The sequence below is a fragment of the Pimephales promelas genome, chromosome 14, assembly GCF_988280905.1.
Source record: "Pimephales promelas chromosome 14, fPimPro1.hap1.1, whole genome shotgun sequence".
Classification (NCBI taxonomy): Eukaryota; Metazoa; Chordata; class Actinopteri; order Cypriniformes; family Leuciscidae; genus Pimephales; species Pimephales promelas.
Window position 1 is genome coordinate 22104176 of NC_142782.1, and position 16702 is coordinate 22120877.

The following is a 16702-nucleotide window of genomic DNA, read 5'->3' on the forward strand; positions in this document are numbered from 1 at the left end:
GCTAAATTGTGATACCTTGTTTTTCTAGGTCATTGTCAAAAAATGATTTCACTTTCATGAGTCAACACTCTAGAGTACAGATATTACCATGACCTAGCGAATGTTACGTTTTTGGATTTTAGACACCTAAAGGATTTGAGATTTGCATTACTGCCTAGTAATTTCACTTCATGGTCTTATCAATCTTATTTTATTGTATCTTATTTGATTGAATGAATGGATTGTATTCATTCATACACATTGGTCAGAGACAAAAAAAAAAAAAAAGAGATATATAAAACACAAAGAGGGGCCGAATAAGCTGAATGGCAGAAAGAGACAAGGGGAGATTTGTGTGTGTTTCTGCAACTCCCTTCCTTTTTTTGTCAGACCCAGGCCAGATATATCCCAAGAGTACAGAAAGGATTACGGTTCACATTTCCTTCAGGCAAAGGGCCTTCCCAGCGAGTAGTAAACGAAGCCCCCAATGATTTATGCTTATCATAATATATCTGAATCTTCTCTTGGAGAAAAGTGTTTATAAAGCAGACATCTGGAACCATGGAGTACTGGCCCTTTTAATGCAGACATGGTTTTCACCATTCACTACAGGAAAGATTTTCACTTTGTGGTGCATTACAGCATGCCAAATCACATTTAGCTCCTCAGAGAGGTGTGATGGTCTAAACACTCCTTTCTCTGTGGTGAAATCCTATGTTTCATTCTGTCTTTCTCCATATTAGGAGAGAACGCAGGTAGCAGCCCCTCCTCCATTAACCATGGGGGATGTCTCAAATAGTGTGTGTGTGACTTCCTGTTTCATGAATCAGCCTTTAGTCACTCCGCTGATGCCTTCAGATGTAATGCTTATATCTCACATGCATGATAGGCTAATAATACCTCAGCACATACACCCACATAAACACAATTTCCTGCTTGAAATAAACAATATTTTATGTTTATCTTTTATACATGAATGCTTTTCTCACATCTCTTATCTGCTGTTTTTTTCCCAGAACTGATTCAAAAATATCTGATGAATAATGGAATGGATTTAAACATGGTAAAATGTAAAATACCGAGCTAGGAGTAACCTTATTGAGCCTGTTAACATAGATTAGCAATAAAATAAAATAAAATAAAACAATAAATCAGGTTGGTATTGGTCGTTATAAAATGGATGTCATGATAATTTAACAGCTTAATGTCTTTGGAATTGGTCGACAAAAGAAGTTGGTTCGCATGAGAAATAAATGACGCCATATAACAACCTGAATTTCAGTCCTGAAATTCCTGAAACTAAAAACGCACGCGGAGAGATTATATTGTGCAATATCAAAAGGTATCATCGGGGTGTTGTAAGTGGTCTTTCGTGTCCGGTGAGTCTCTTTAAAAGGCGTGGCGTAAAAAAGCGGGTTTGTGTCCATCTTATTGCATAGTAGGCTACGCACGAGCTTATTTCACCGTCAGCGATCACTTGGCGTCATCATACGCACGAGCGCTGTCCGTTTGAATCAGTGGGTTTACAGACGCGTAACGTTATCCCTTCAGTTCATACAGTTATAAGTCGAACGATTTGCATTTTCAAACGTATTTAACCAAATGCTTATCTGAATTTGGATTTAACCCACTGAACCTTTATATGGACCACGCGCTTTGCAGCATTTTATCCTACTGTATTTTGCCCATAGATATATAGATTTCAGATTAAGACGAAATGGCAACGGACGAGCTGTCATCGAAGCTGAACCGTCGGCTGCAGATCGAGGACGGCGACCACGACGCGGTGGCTTTGGACTGTTCTCATGAGAATGGAGCTCACGAGAAACCGGCTACGGCCAGCGCGGATTCAGAGCTGGGAGCCAAACTGCAGCGGCGCGGGGAGCTGAACGAGGGCGTCGGTGGACATCAGCAGCCCAGCATGAAGGTCTTCAACCCCTACACAGAGTTCAAGGAGTTCTCGAGGAAGCAGATCAAAGACATGGAGAAGATGTTCAAAGAGTAAGTTACTCTAACTCCTGCAGTGCTGTTGCAGTAGATGTACGACATGTTCATGTCCTATCTATCTATCTATCTATCTATCTATCTATCTATCTATCTATCTATCTATCTATCTATCTAAAATTAATTGTCTGTCCATCCAACCATTTGTCCAATGAATTTACCATAAATGACCTAGAAGAAACATCGTGACAATTTTTCCTCTGGTTTAGTTTTAGGTAGCCTATTATTTTAAAATGAAAGTTCAACATTAGCCTATTTATTAATTTAGTATGTTTTTAATAAGGTCTTTACTCATATTTCTGTCCAGTTAAATCTTAACTGAATGTTTATGCTACTTTTGTCACTCTCTGTTTACTCCGTTCTGCAGCAAATGTTTTGGCTGAAACTCTTTCACACATCTAAGAAAGGACCATAACCTCAGCCCCACCCAAGTCTGTATCATTTATATTCCACCTGCTTTCACACATAGATATATGTAGGACTTTGAACCATGGGTTGAGAAAGTCCCTTATAGGTCATGGTCGGGTTTAATTGCATCTCTAACCAAAAGGCATGCCGTGCTGTCTAGACTGCCCACTATGACACAATTCTGTTGCCACCTTGGCCGGATTCTTAGTGAGACTGCTCTCTTCCTTTATGGTTACTGAATGAAGGCAGTTTTAGAATTTTCCCCACGTTCGACTTGCAACTATTGTCAGAGCTTTTGTAAATGCTGTCTGCTGCATACAGGGTTGGCACAGGGCTTTTCATGTCAGGCTAATTTCACTGAAGGAAACAAAAGAAACTCCTCTGAGCTGAATGTTGGGAACTAGAGGCAGCTACAGGAAGCCGAATCTTCGTGAGAGTCGCTCTAGGAATGCGTCCCCTGTGCGCTCTGTGGTGGAGTGGTCAGTCTGAAGCTGTGACTGCAGAGTCGGTTTCACACAGGCCTCAGCGATGTGAGAAAGGGGGCTAGTTGAGAAACTAGTGCACTGAGGAAGTGATGGGTTCCTCTCCCCGATTCTGCTATCAAACAAAGCTACCATTGTTGTAAATTAGCCAAACCAGACCGCCCAAATCTGTGTGAGGAGCCCCTTGCATCTAGATGAGTTGGCTTGTGTAGCATTTTTCGTACACATGAATTTAATTTATCAGAATGTGATATTTTATTTTCACAGATTCTTTTTTACATTTGTTTATTATTATTTATATACTATTATAGCATTTATTTATATTTTGAATTAGCTTTAAACATTTTTTTTTAATTGTTTTGTAAATTTGTTATGGCCTTTTATATAGCTTTATTTTTCAGTTTTTAGTTTTAGTTAACAATAAGCACATTGATTCGGATACTTCAGCCAAAAATGAAAATTGTCATTTACTCACCCTCATGTCATTCCAAACCTGTATGACTTTCTTCTATGGAAAACAAAAGAAGATATTTTGAAAAGTGTCTCAATATTTATTTTTTTTGTCCACACAATTAAAGTCACTTTGTCCAAACCAACATTGAACTCCGTGGACAATAACGACTGAAATCTTTTCAAAATAGATTCTTGTGTGTCCTGTCCTGCGGAAGAAAGAAAGTCTTACAGGTTTGGAATAACATGAGGGTGAGTAAATGATGACCAAAATGTAGTTTCTAGTTGAACTGTCTCTTTAAATAATTGATTTAGAATAATCTGCATTAGAAAACAATTCATTATGGCTGTTCAACTGGTTAATCTAGTTGCAAAATAGATGTATCGCAATGGTTTCATTACCTCTAGATAACCACATGGGTGTTACAAAAGTAGATAAAGGCTTGCTGGAGCTTTTTCTTCTGCTACATAATTGTTAATAGACTATCGTTTCAGAGTATCACCTTTTCTATTGTATCTGTAAACGAATTCTTTGTGCAGCCAAACGCCGAGTTCACTTTGCAAGACCACGCCCAGGGTGAGAAATAGCACTAGTTTCATTTAGTTTTCTTTGATGTTGTAGCCCTTGGCTTTATATGGGCCGAATGAGACCGGTTTCATATTTAGGAGAGTGTGAAGTGTGCATAACTACCTTTGTCACAGTTAAACAAAGCCGCAGGTTACTTCACAGGTTAAACATTAGCTAGGGGATTTCATGGTCTATTCCCCTTTTAGAATCTTTGTTTAGCTCCATACAGGTTTATAGCAACAGATGATTGTGCTCATCTTCAATTGATTTATTACTTTCCAGCTATATAGTAGATGTTTGTGCTGTTACATGAAGCCCTGAATATAGATAACGAAACATGGATTAGGCTGGTGAGGAGGCAGGTTGGGAACGCTTTATGCTGTATGCACTATGCAGTCATAAGAACTCATTGATTATCTCATACCTATGACCCTCTACTAATACTGATATTCTTAGCTTTGCATCACATTCTGTTGGTACATTCAGTACTCGATAAAGGCTCAATGTTACTTTCTAACTGTTTATATGCAGAGGGAGGCAGAAAAAACACAGGGAGAGAGAAAGAACTGCGTAACAGCCACAGACTGGCCAGAGTCCAGCTGATAAGAGGAATGCAGGCTTTGCCTTGCCCTCGGGTCACTTTTCAGAGGGATTCAAAACTTTTGGTTCAGGATCAGCATTCAAACCCATCATTTCTAGGTGGTTTTTGTGGGGAATTTTAATGTGAAACTGTTTGCGTAGGTCGTTTATCTTTCATTGTATGGTTGTTATAAGTAGTGATTTGCATATTTTCTATTTTTATCAGAATAAAAAAATGGCACTATACCCAGATGTTTTACATATCTGTGGTAATTGATAATAATGTGTATAAATGCATGTATTGTTCACGGTTCGCTAAGTACTCTAAAATACTTGTAGGATCTGTCGAATGCACCTACTTTGTTTAAAGGGGTAGTTCACCCAAAATTGAAAATTATTTCATTAATGACCCTCATGTCGTTCCAAGCCCGTAAGACCTCTGTTCGTCTTCGGAACACAGTTTAAGATATTTAAAATTTAGTCCGCTTTCTGTCCCTCCATTGAAAACTTATACACGGTATACTGTCCTTGTCCAGAAAGGAAATAAAGACATCATCAAAGTAGTCCATGTGACATCAGTGGGCTAGTTAGAATGTTTTGAAGCATCAAACATACATTTTGGTTTAAAAATAACAAAAACTTCGACTTTATTCAGGACTTCCGGTTCTGTTGTCAATCCGCTTCAGTGACGCTGAATGATATGACATGATTTATACTTATGTTTTACTTGTTTGTTTTATTATTTATATATAATATGTTGATGCTTTGGCAACATTGTGTTACACAGTCATGCTAATAAAGCAAATTTGAAATTGAGAGAGAGAGAGTCACAGTAAATGGGAGTCACTGCAATTGGCAAAAACTGAGTTAAAGCGTTGGTATTAAGTTTGAATGCAGCCAACACAAAAAAACGTTCTCAAATGTTTTTTTGTAAATGGATTGCTGCAATTCGCAGAAACTACTGGAATTCCAGGCAGTGAAACGGGGTTTTGCAGTCAAAGGTGTAAAAACACCTATAAATAAACACAAATCTCAATATGAATTCTTTTTTCACACTATCAATTATAATGTATAATGATTATAATGTCAAAATTTGATTTTTCAAGATTCATTTTTACCAGTAAATGGAAATCCATTCTACTTCTGCATGCAGTTGTATGATATTTTAAGGGGCAGCTATATCTTAGATGCTTCAAACAGATGAACTCCAACCCTTCTTATCCCCCCGCTCATTACGGTCTCTGATCATGTGAATGGCAGGTTGCCCTAATTGGCTGAGAGATTATGTTTGCAGGCCCCATGCTGTGCCTACATACAGTATGAGCAAGAAGCATTAGCCCTATGAGGCGTGTTCCTACGGAGTCGGGAAGCAGAAGATAACTCTGTGCTCTTCCTCTTTCTGCCTGGCCTCTTTTTGCTTGTACACTTTTCTCCAGGACATATTTCCTAGAAAAGATAACATCTGAACATTTAGGAATGTTTAGACGTAAGTCATGACATATATGCAGGGCACAGAGGTGTAGGAGTGAGATGTCAGTAGGAAAAATACAGCTTGTTTCTCATTGGCGGCCATCATAAACTCATTGTAGTCATGCATAATGTATTATAGCAGAATGCAATAAACACTTCACTCTCAAGCTCATATATTTGCCAAGTCCTTAAATGGTTATGCCTTTCTCCCTGCAGAGAACAGAATGATGTGATTATTCTCTAAATCACCCATTTCCTCATCTCTGAATATCCTGTATGTTTGGGAAAAAATAGCGCAGTTGTTCAGTTTGGATAGCAGGGTATTGTTGTGCTTCTATGATGTAGATGCACTAAAAGTAAATACAGCCAAGGAATTTATCCACAAAATCTCCCGCATGCTGCTAAATCCAACTGACACAGTGACCTAAGAGGATAAGACAAAGTTAAGAGAAAAAAGGAAGCCAATCAATGCACGCTGTCTCAGCAAATAAGATATTAAAGGGGGGTATTTACACTTTAAAACGGATAGCAAGTGATCACTCAAACCATACAAAGCTCTTGAATGGAGTCTCTAAAACTTTTAATTAGGTTCCCTTTTGGTTTTCGTCATTCAATTTAACAATTTAACAGCAAAATGTAATATAAGACAGTTGCCAGAAGCGCAAGGGGTGTTTTTTCTGCAGACGTTGCCAGTAATTGTGTAGGTGTGAGGTTTATTTAGACGCACACCATTATTTGGCTTTCACACACAATCACATGCTCCTAATGACTCATTTAGGCAGCAGGAAGTGCATTAGTTTAGCTGTTATGTTTCCAGAAAGGCCATATGTAACCTCAGTACTCCTTCAGGAAGTTATCCTCTTCTAGTTCTTGTTCCACCAGGCCATTCCTCCTTATTCTTTCTGTTTGTGATAAAAAAAAAAAATGTTCATGCTTTGCACTCTTTGCTCACTATAAATAGCCTATGGGATTTTGTGGCCATTGGCTGATCCATGAAGGATTCTGCTTAAGGACTAATGTTTAGTCACCTGGTCTATAATCCCGACAGATCAAGGTTAGCGCTGGAAAATGCAGTGCCTTGCTGCAAACAAAAACTGCATCAGTGCTTACCTCATTAAATATTCATGGGCTTTGTACAGTCACAGAAACATACATGCTTTTAGGTAGGGCTTTCCCTTGATAGTCAACTAAACATTAGTTTACAAGAAGAGGCTTAGTCATCAAAATATTGATTAGACGGTTAGTCACAGAAATAAACTTCGCAGAAATTGGCGAATCACACACTCAGCAGATTTAACACTGAAAAGATTTAACTTAGTGTTTTATTCACATATAAACATTCATCAACACACACATCAGTTATGATAAATGGAAGTTCAAGCATGTTCGCTTGACATGCGAGAATCAATAGGGTTCATTCTAGTGTGTTACGCAGCAGTTTTGAGCCTTTGGTTCAGTTTTGGTTCTCTTTTTGTTTGCTGCATGTTAATCAGTACTGCAGTGACTGTCATCTATGGAGTGGGTGGATAATGATCCATCTTGAAAAAATGTAAACCTTCATGCTTTTAGCACGCTGTCTTCATATTGTGAGCTGGATTGAATATCAGAATTGCGAAGCCTGGATCATCTTCAAGTGGAGAAGCTTAAAATGATCTGAAACATTTTGCTGTCAATATTCTTGATTGTAGAAGTTTCAAAGCAACCATCTGTGCAAGAATTTCAAGTTTGTGAAGAGCCTTGAATGCTATTGATCTCCGCTAATTCATGGGGAAACTGATTTAAGTGGATCGGATGGTGGTGGCAAGGCCATGAACGGGAAGCTGTCAGCTTCTGCTTTGAAAGCAGAAATGTATTCTCTAACAGTTATCTTTGTGTTTTTTTTGACCAATCCCTTTCAAAGGTTACGAAAGGTCTTTTAGAAATGATTTTGTGTAGGTTGTTCATTTCAGATTTGCATATCAAGTTGTGCCTGATAATATGGGGATGTTTAAATTCTCTAATCATCTGTTATGTAATTGACCTTGATTTCATTCTCTTTCTTATGTTGAGGCTTGCTGTTTCTTGTCTCTCTCCGAACCATTCCCACGTCCCATCTCATCTCCAGAAATGAAATTGAGCGTGAATGATGTCATCACACACGCTGCACAGATGTGAAGTGGATGTAAAATGCTCAAACAAACATTTTAGGTGTTTGTGTGGTCCTGATTGATCACGCCTGTTACACTGGGCCATCATAAAGAATGTGCTCCGAATTGATTGTTTGTTTGTGAGGGTTTTCCCATGACTTCTCCCGTTAGCTGTTGCTTGGCAACTTTGGATTAAGAAAATTGGCAGGAAGAGAGATAGAAAAGGGAGTGATGATGGAAAAGTGTTGGTTGGTCACTCCTTGTGCGTCATAGTGCAGTATGAAGTTTTGTCCATGATGTGCTGATATTAAAGAAAATGCTAGTGTGTGTCCTTCAGACCACCTTAAGCTGCAGCCTGGTATACTGCTGTCTCTGTTTAGCTCCAAGACATCATTCCACTCAAATTTAATCAGACATTTTTATAATTAAATCAGCAGTAGCTATAGGCATGCATTAAAGCATGACTGTTCTGACAGGCATGAGTATTAAGGCTAACATCAGGCAGCATTTTAGCCAATTGCTTAATCTCAAATCCTGTTGCATGCCTCACATTCTGACAAACCGTTGCTTTCAAAGTCCACAATGCACAATCCATTATGGTTGCTTTAAGTAATAGTCTACATGAATTTTACTGGTGGTATTTTAGTAGAGGGGTTAGCATCAACAGTTTCGCTAAAATGTTTTTCACTACTAAACTTAGTTTAGTACTACTCAAGTTTAAAGAGACCACTAACCAATGCCAACTTAGAAGCTATTGCTGATTGCCAAGTATCAGACTAGCTGTTGTCTTATGGAAGTCTTGCAGTACCTTTACATTGAATTTTACAAAAATATCAGTAAAAAAAAGTAGTAAAAAAAATATTGTGATAATAAAATAAGCATACCTATCTTCTCTAAAAATGAAATAAATCTTAGTTATTGTTGTAGAGTAAACTGTCAAATACATTTTCAATATACAAATTGTAGTGATTGTAGTGCTTATAGAAACTATGGCAGATTAAATAATAAGATAATTAGATAATAAAATCTGTCCAATTTTTTGTTGACTAAATGTTAGCCGACGAGAAGCATGGTCAACTAAAAAGAATTTAATGGGGGTTTTTTTCAGCAGAAAACTTGCATTTAAATAACATATTACATTTGAAGCAGTAACAAAATCTGATATAAACTGTCCCATAATTTGTTTCCTATGCTCAAATGTTAATCCCAGGTGACAAATCTGTTTTTATGGGAACCAGAGCTTCTAAAGGACAGTTGCAGTGATGCATTGACTTTACAAATTACCAATTGTCTCTTTTATTTAGATTTTTTTGCACGCTGCACTTTCTCCCATTCATTGTAATATGAGTGAACGGTCTTGTTATATTTACACAGTCTTTGAGTTGTCTATAAGGAACTGATGCTAATGTCTTTGATTTGAAGTGTCCATTAAGTTGCCTATTTCAAAATGATTGTCTTTAAATCAGATGTCTGCTTTTGGATGGCTCAACTGATGTGTTTGTTTTAAAAACCTTTAATTTATTTTGAGAAGGAATTTGGAAGTGCAGCAAGTAAGCTTTTCTGGGGTCAGTGCTGAAATAACAGATCGAAGCTCTCACAAGACTATTCATGCATTTCCTGTTCCTTATTCTCTCTCACTTGGTCTCTGGCGGTCTTTGTTTTTCTAAAATGTGTCATGTCAAGTATGCAGGATACATTTATCAGCACATTCGGGTCCATCTTCAGGAGCAGTCAGCAGTACCCGAGCTTAACCCACATTAGCTGTCCCTGTGCACAACTCCAACACTGAGACTTGTTGCAAGTTTAAACATTTACCTTTTTAAAGAGCAAGAAAAAAATTCCTTAGCTTGCATTCAAGTTCAGGCTTGCATGGAGAAGTGTTTCAAGAGTTCTTGAAAGAGGGATTGTTTTAAATACTCAGAGCACAAATATAGCTACATGCTAGCTTGTGTATTCCTTCTCTTGACTATAATTACTCATCAAACTTGATTTCTTTCCAACAACAGCTCGTGATTTCACTCATGGTTCAAATGCATCAGCAAAGCCAATCAAATGAGTCAAACCTTTTTGCAAGGCAGAAGGAAGCTTGAATCTGCTCATTTCTCTCATGGTTCTAAGGAAGTGCTGATTGCATTTGCTTCCTCAATCATTTGTAGTGTGAGGTATTCAAGTTATTGACTTATTTGGGCAAAAATGTTGATCTTCCTGAAGTTGCACTTGGTGACTAAAAGGGGAAAATTTCTTTATTTCGGCACTTGGGCAGCATCTGCAGTACATATAGATTGTAAAAGCTGCATTTGGTAAGAAATAATCTATGTCCCAGATTTGTGCAACCAGCTGAACTGTTACTGTTTTGTCTTTTTGGGTTTTTAGCACTTTGGAGCTGTTAATGACCTGTGACGTGCCTCAAAACGCATGGTTAGAGTAGATGGAATCAGATTTTTTTTACCATTTGATCTTACACAAACTAAGATACACCTAGATCAGAAGTTTTATAACCCCAAACAGTTCATGGAACAATTTTAGTGATGTGGTTTATCTCAAAGCTTATTCCTTTGGTTCAAGGCTTAAGACAGGAAATGTGCCATATTGATTAACATCGTTTTGCAAATTCTGAAACTATCTGGCAGGCTATGTCAGATTCTATGTAAATTAGGGTTGGGGTAAAACAAAAGATCCTAAAATGTACAATGTTCATGGTAAAAACACCTGTTGAGCATGACCGAGAGGAAGTGACACTATTTAACACAGTGATTTAGCTTGACCGATGACAATAAAATAAAAAGAACACTGAAAATCGAAGCTTGGCAGTAATCTTTGGCAAATCTGGGTCATTGAAGAGCAAGGTTTTCAAAAGTAAGCTTAGCCCTGTGTGATTTCGGGCATTGAGGTTTGACTGCATAATTAAACATGGTGGATTTAAATTACAGCTGACCTTTAATTGCACTGGACATGCTTGACCTTTCTGTTGTTAAACAGACTAACCATATGCAGACGTAAATTATTGATTTAAAACCACTATGGACACGGGTTGCCCGGTTTCCAAAGTGATCTGATTTTGCCTTTTAAAAATAAACCACCAACTCAATCTTGCTTGCCTTGAAATCACATTAGTGTGTTTAACTGCTGCTGTACTGTAATCCTTACCCAAACACACGATAGCAGCGGTCACAGAGAAACACAAGCTTCACAACAGCGATCTCTCATCAAACAGCATTTTTCAGTGCCCTGTGATCAAGGTTAGCCCAATGTGTCAGATGCCACAGCATGAAGAGTTAATTTAAGAGATTTTGTACCCCTGAACATGAACAGACTCTTTTGGCCTTTGAATTACTGATAGGAAGATGTCAGTTAGTTTGTGATACAGGGTTAATGAGGAGTTATTAAGTGTGTGAGAGAGACTTGGCATCAGCAGGGTGTCTTGTGTCGGTAGACAGGAATACAATAGCTATGTCTTTGAGGCAGATGGACACACTCCATATTCATGAGCAGGGTGCACTGCATGCTGGGATTGCCTTGAGGTTAACAAGGGATAAACTCCTCACCAGAATCCAGAAGGAAATGGGAATGGGTCAGAATATTTTAATTTCTCTTACTTCATTTTATCTTATGTTTTATTTGTGTCCAAAATATAGATGTCCAAAATGCATTGTAAAGTAATCTTACGATACTGTCAGGTGTATCTTTGAGGGAAGGAAGAACAAAATAAATAGGAAGTGAGAATAAGAGGAAGAGGATTTTTCAAATAGTTGATAAGAGCCTCATCTAAAAATTGGCCTCTACTTTTAAAGGGTCATGAAACCCTAAACCCTATTTTCTAAAATTTTAACAGAGGTATGTGTGTTGAACACCATTGAAGACAATGTTAGCATCTGTTAGATTTAATAGTAGAGGGAAAATAGTTACTTTTTTTTTTTCTCCGCTATTTTTGTCTTCCGGGTTTAAAATCTTCTGTCTCTGTGGACGTGTCGGTGTTATTATTCATGAGACTGATTTTTCTTATCCTATGAGAAGACACTGTCTCTTAATTATTCATGACACCACGTGGATCTTTCCAATGACAGACAAACTGTAATATCGCGCAGTAGATGAGCAAAAGTTTCAGTGCGTTGCATAGACTCTGGCTGCAGGTGGTTGGCCGGCCATCAACCACGGACACATCTAATCTATGTGTGTGTAGCAAGCATTTTGGTATCGAGAGAGCTTGGTGGACTTCGGCCTTGTTCACCAATCCGAGTTGCGTCTTGTGAGTGATGCGGTACCAAGTCCCGAGAATTTTTCTATCCCTTCAGAGGTGTGTGTTTGTGTGTGTCTAAAATGTAACCGTGGCCATTTTACTTGCCTTAGTTTTGTTAAACTTCTGGGGTCGACAAACGCGCCGGCGCGTTTTGCTGGATTTTTTTCACATAGCAGTAAAATACTTTATTTATGGTCATACTGTACAGACTTAAGAAATATGACAAAATAAACTGTTAAATGTGTACTTTTTTATGTGTCCACTTACAATCAAACCAAAACTGTGTGCTTTTATAAAATAAAGAAAATACACAGGATGTGCTTTCTGCCTCTCTGTCTCCGTGAACTTTTTATTCGGAAGCTTGTCTTTAAACTTAAACAAAACTCAGCGAGTAGTTACTATTCACCCAGGCAAGAGCAGTATACCTTTAGAATCCTTTAAAACAATGCATTTATAGTGTGTGTATATAAACACATATATGTTTTATAATGACATTTTTAATTGTACATGTAGATTAATGCGTTTTAAATAGAATTACAATTTGCTGTAGGCTAATATAGGCAGGGCAGTCAATTACTTTTGAAAGGAAAAAAAAATAAGATGTCAGTGTATTTCATTTGACTTTAACTTTGCCAGCTATAAAAATTCGAGCATTTCCTTTACGTTTTATCACTGATTTTTAGTGAGAGTTGATATGCATGGGCCACAGGCCGATGACAGTTATCCCGCTCTCCCCTGCCCTGCCCTGCCGTGCTGTGCCACACCCACTCCCATTCCTTCTTCTCACAGCCATCCATGCCCATTTAAGTTGCATTTTTCAAAAAGATTGTGAGCTAGACTTGAGCTGAAAGAGGGGAGTTTCATGACCCTTTAATAAAATGACCATGTTGCCATGGAAACGTAAAACCTCATCTTTGGGCAATATGCGTGTTTCTGCTTGTACGTGGACGTGTGGAGGAAGTGGTCTCATACATAATGATTGCGAATGACTAGTCTATCCTCGCTAACACATTGCTGCACAACCACTCACCCACCAACATACAATTTTCTGACCTTTGCACCTGAAAATGTGCAACTGTGGATCAGTTCAGCACACATTCTCTTTATAGATAGAAAAGAAGAGGAGGCAGATATTAATGTCTCTTGTTTTATAAGACATAAGCGATCTCATCTCTGCTGTAGCACAGGAAGTGTTCGTTTGTGAGAGAGATTTAAGATCAACGAGACATGACTGAATGTTTAGCTTATGTTTAGTCTGCAGATTTTGTGTTTAAAATTTGTCCCAAATTTTAATGCTGCCAAATGTACACACTGCTGTCTTTGATTGCTATTAACTCAATAAATTACCAACAGCTCATAAGCTGTTTTTTAAAAATGCAGGGGAGGCATTAAGATGATCTCAACATCAGGTTAATAAACACTTCTGCTCTGACTAATGATATTGATGCTGGGCAGAGCATAATGTATATAACTTTATATAATGTGGGTTGACGCCATATCTAATTGTACATAAGTGAAAACAAGACTGGTTGTAATAGGGCCAGTTGCATAAACTGATAAGACTAGTCTTACAAGTTAGACATCAATTTTACAGGTTAGTCATCAAGTTAGTGATCAAGACTGTTTGTAATTTCAGGTACATAAAATGGTAGATTGGTCTAATTTGATACCAAAATGTACTCTAACTAACTGCAAGTTGGTCATACTAGTTCTTAAAGGGCACCTATTATGGTGTTTGAACAAAAATGTGTGTTGGCAGTGTGTGTGTACACAACAACCCTATAATGATAAAGATAGACCCAGTGCTTTTTATCCCCATAATTCATAGCACTGTCTCAGAACAACTCCTTGTAAGATCATTCATCATCATTTGATACTCAAGGATGGATCTGTTGCAACTGTTTGTGATCAAGCTTTCAGTCTCCTCAGCGATAGGCCTATGTTACTGATCACTGCAGTAATGAAAAAGTGCACTTCATTACAGTACATCCGAGTCGTGTTACGGATATAAAGTTCGACACCACTACAAATGGCTGTGCCCTCAAATAGAGCACTATTTAAGAGTGTAGGAGTGCTTTCCGACACAGACAATTGTTCCTGCTAAGCTGGGGTTCAGTTATTCTTCAGCACTGCACTCTATTGGTCATTGGAGGCATTGCAGTAATATCACCAGTGATGAAATGGACAGATCCTTTCAGAAACCGTGCATACATTTTTGCTTCAATAATTTGGTTTCTTGTGTGCACGCAGGTATGATTCAGAGAGGGATAACTTCATCGATCTGATGGAGCTGAAGCTGATGATGGAGAAACTCGGAGCACCTCAGACTCATCTGGGCCTGAAGAACATGATTAAAGAAGTAGACGAAGACTTGGATGGGAAACTCAGTTTCAGAGAGGTAAATGCTCCTGTGTGTCAAAACAGTTAGTTACAGATATGGCCGTATTTCACAGCAAAAAGTACACTATTGAAGAGTTCTGCTTCACATGAAACTACTTTTTCTGGGGTGAACATTCCCCACATTAATCACCTTCATCCTTTCCTCTAGTTTCTCCTTATATTCAGAAAAGCAGCAGCAGGAGAGCTGGCAGAGGACAGTGGACTTCACGTCTTGGCACGTTTGTCGGAGATTGACGTGTCAACTGAGGGAGTGAAGGGAGCCAAATCATTCTTTGAGGCAAAAGTAAAGAATCATGACATTTAATACTTTTATTTTCACCATCTTAGCCTGATAGCTCTGTTTTAATAATTATTTGAATTTCCTTCGTAGATGTGTTGCATTGAATCCCACCTGATAAGAAAATTCAATTTAGGATCACCTAAAATGTACATTTTCCTCTGTGACAGGTGCAGGCCATTAACGAATCAAACCGGTTTGAAGCGGAAATCCGTAATGAGCAGGAGGAGAAGAAGCGTCAGGCGGAAGAGAAGAAACAAAGACAAGCCGCTTTCAAAGAGTTGAAGTCAGCCTTCAAATAGCCTCATCCACCTCGACAGCCTCGATTTATGTGTGTGTGTGTGTCTGTCTGTCTGTTATCAGAGTCCCCCGCAATCAGAGATACTATGCAAGGCTGTGAAATGCTCAGAACACCATGCAGATTCGTCTTCCTGAGAGAGGGAACACCTGTGGAGTTTGTGCTCAAGAGCGGATCTCTTGTCTAGTTTTATCTTTTCCTCTTTCTCTCGCTCTCTCTCAGGCTGATTTTGAATGTGAAGCCAGACACTGATCTCAGTACACTGGATTGGATTTGTTCTATTGCAGTCACATGAGTATATATGTACTGTAGTTCATTCACCTCATCGTTGCGTCTGTATCGGTTTAGCTTTAACGGCATCTTGCGTCTTGTTCTTGTCGATGTGTCAGTAGGTTTCATTTTAACTCTAAGGGGTTTTAAAGTTTTTTTGTTTTTTTTAATCGACTTGTACTCTCAGTATGCCATATCCTGTCTGTTGTATTCATATCAATAGCATAATTTCCTGTTTATACAGGAAATGCTTTACACTGTACTGTAACTAATTACATTTTCCTCACTGACCCTTTAAACATGAGAGGATTAGTGTACATCAAATCTCTGCTCTTGTTCAAAGATACTTTAAGAGCATAAAATAGTCTATATTTTTACTGAGCAGAGAGAGAGATGAAGAGGTGGCTTTGGGTGTATGCATGTGTGGTGATGATTGTAATGGTGTTTGTTGAGTGTTTATATATAGTTTTTTGCATGGTCACTGTGGTGTCGTTGTCCATACATGGTTCCCTTCAGTCTGTAAGGTGTCTAGTATTCAATGTGGCACACACATGCTTTACAATTGGTTTATAAAATCTAAATTTTGGGGAAATTACTGTAAATTGTAAAATTGCTTAATGTTAATGGAGGTGTTATCAGGACTAGGTCATCTGACTCTTTAACCTCTAAACCCCTGTATTGAGTTTCCATTTGTGCTAAACCATTTACTGTGACATGTTAACGGGGTTGGTCAGATACCGGATGGATGAGTGAAATCCACCACCTCAGCTTTTGTTTAAAGGGATAGTTCACCCATAGTTTTATTTACTTGCTCTCGTGTTGTTCTAAATATGTATAACTTGCTTCTGCTGAAGACATAAGAAAAATGTTTAAACTGTTTTTGTCCATATAATGAAAGTCGGTGGGGTCCAGAACTATTTTAGCTTTCATTGTATGGATAAAAAAAAAATGCTTAAACATTTTCAAAATATATTATTTTATGTCCCACAGAAGCAAGAATGTCATTCAGGTTTGGAATGACATGATGGTGAGAAAATTATTTTTGGGGTAACTATCTCTCAAGTGTCAACTGCCTAAATCAATCTGGCTTGCTTAATATTTGTCAAATTATGACCAAGATTAGAAGCCTTGCAAAACACCCCATTCACAGTGAG

The 16702-nt window shown here is 38.2% G+C and overlaps 1 protein-coding gene across 1 annotated transcript; it reads left to right on the plus strand.

The window, feature by feature from the left end:
- Positions 1 to 1411: 1411 nt before the first annotated feature.
- efhd2 (EF-hand domain family, member D2) lies at positions 1412 to 15829 on the plus strand. Its single transcript, XM_039678597.2, has 4 exons — positions 1412 to 1980; positions 14554 to 14701; positions 14852 to 14986; positions 15151 to 15829. Exons 1-4 carry the CDS (start codon positions 1697 to 1699, stop codon positions 15280 to 15282), a joined length of 699 nt encoding a protein of 232 aa, XP_039534531.2. The 5' UTR covers positions 1412 to 1696; the 3' UTR covers positions 15283 to 15829.
- Positions 15830 to 16702: the final 873 nt, after the last annotated feature.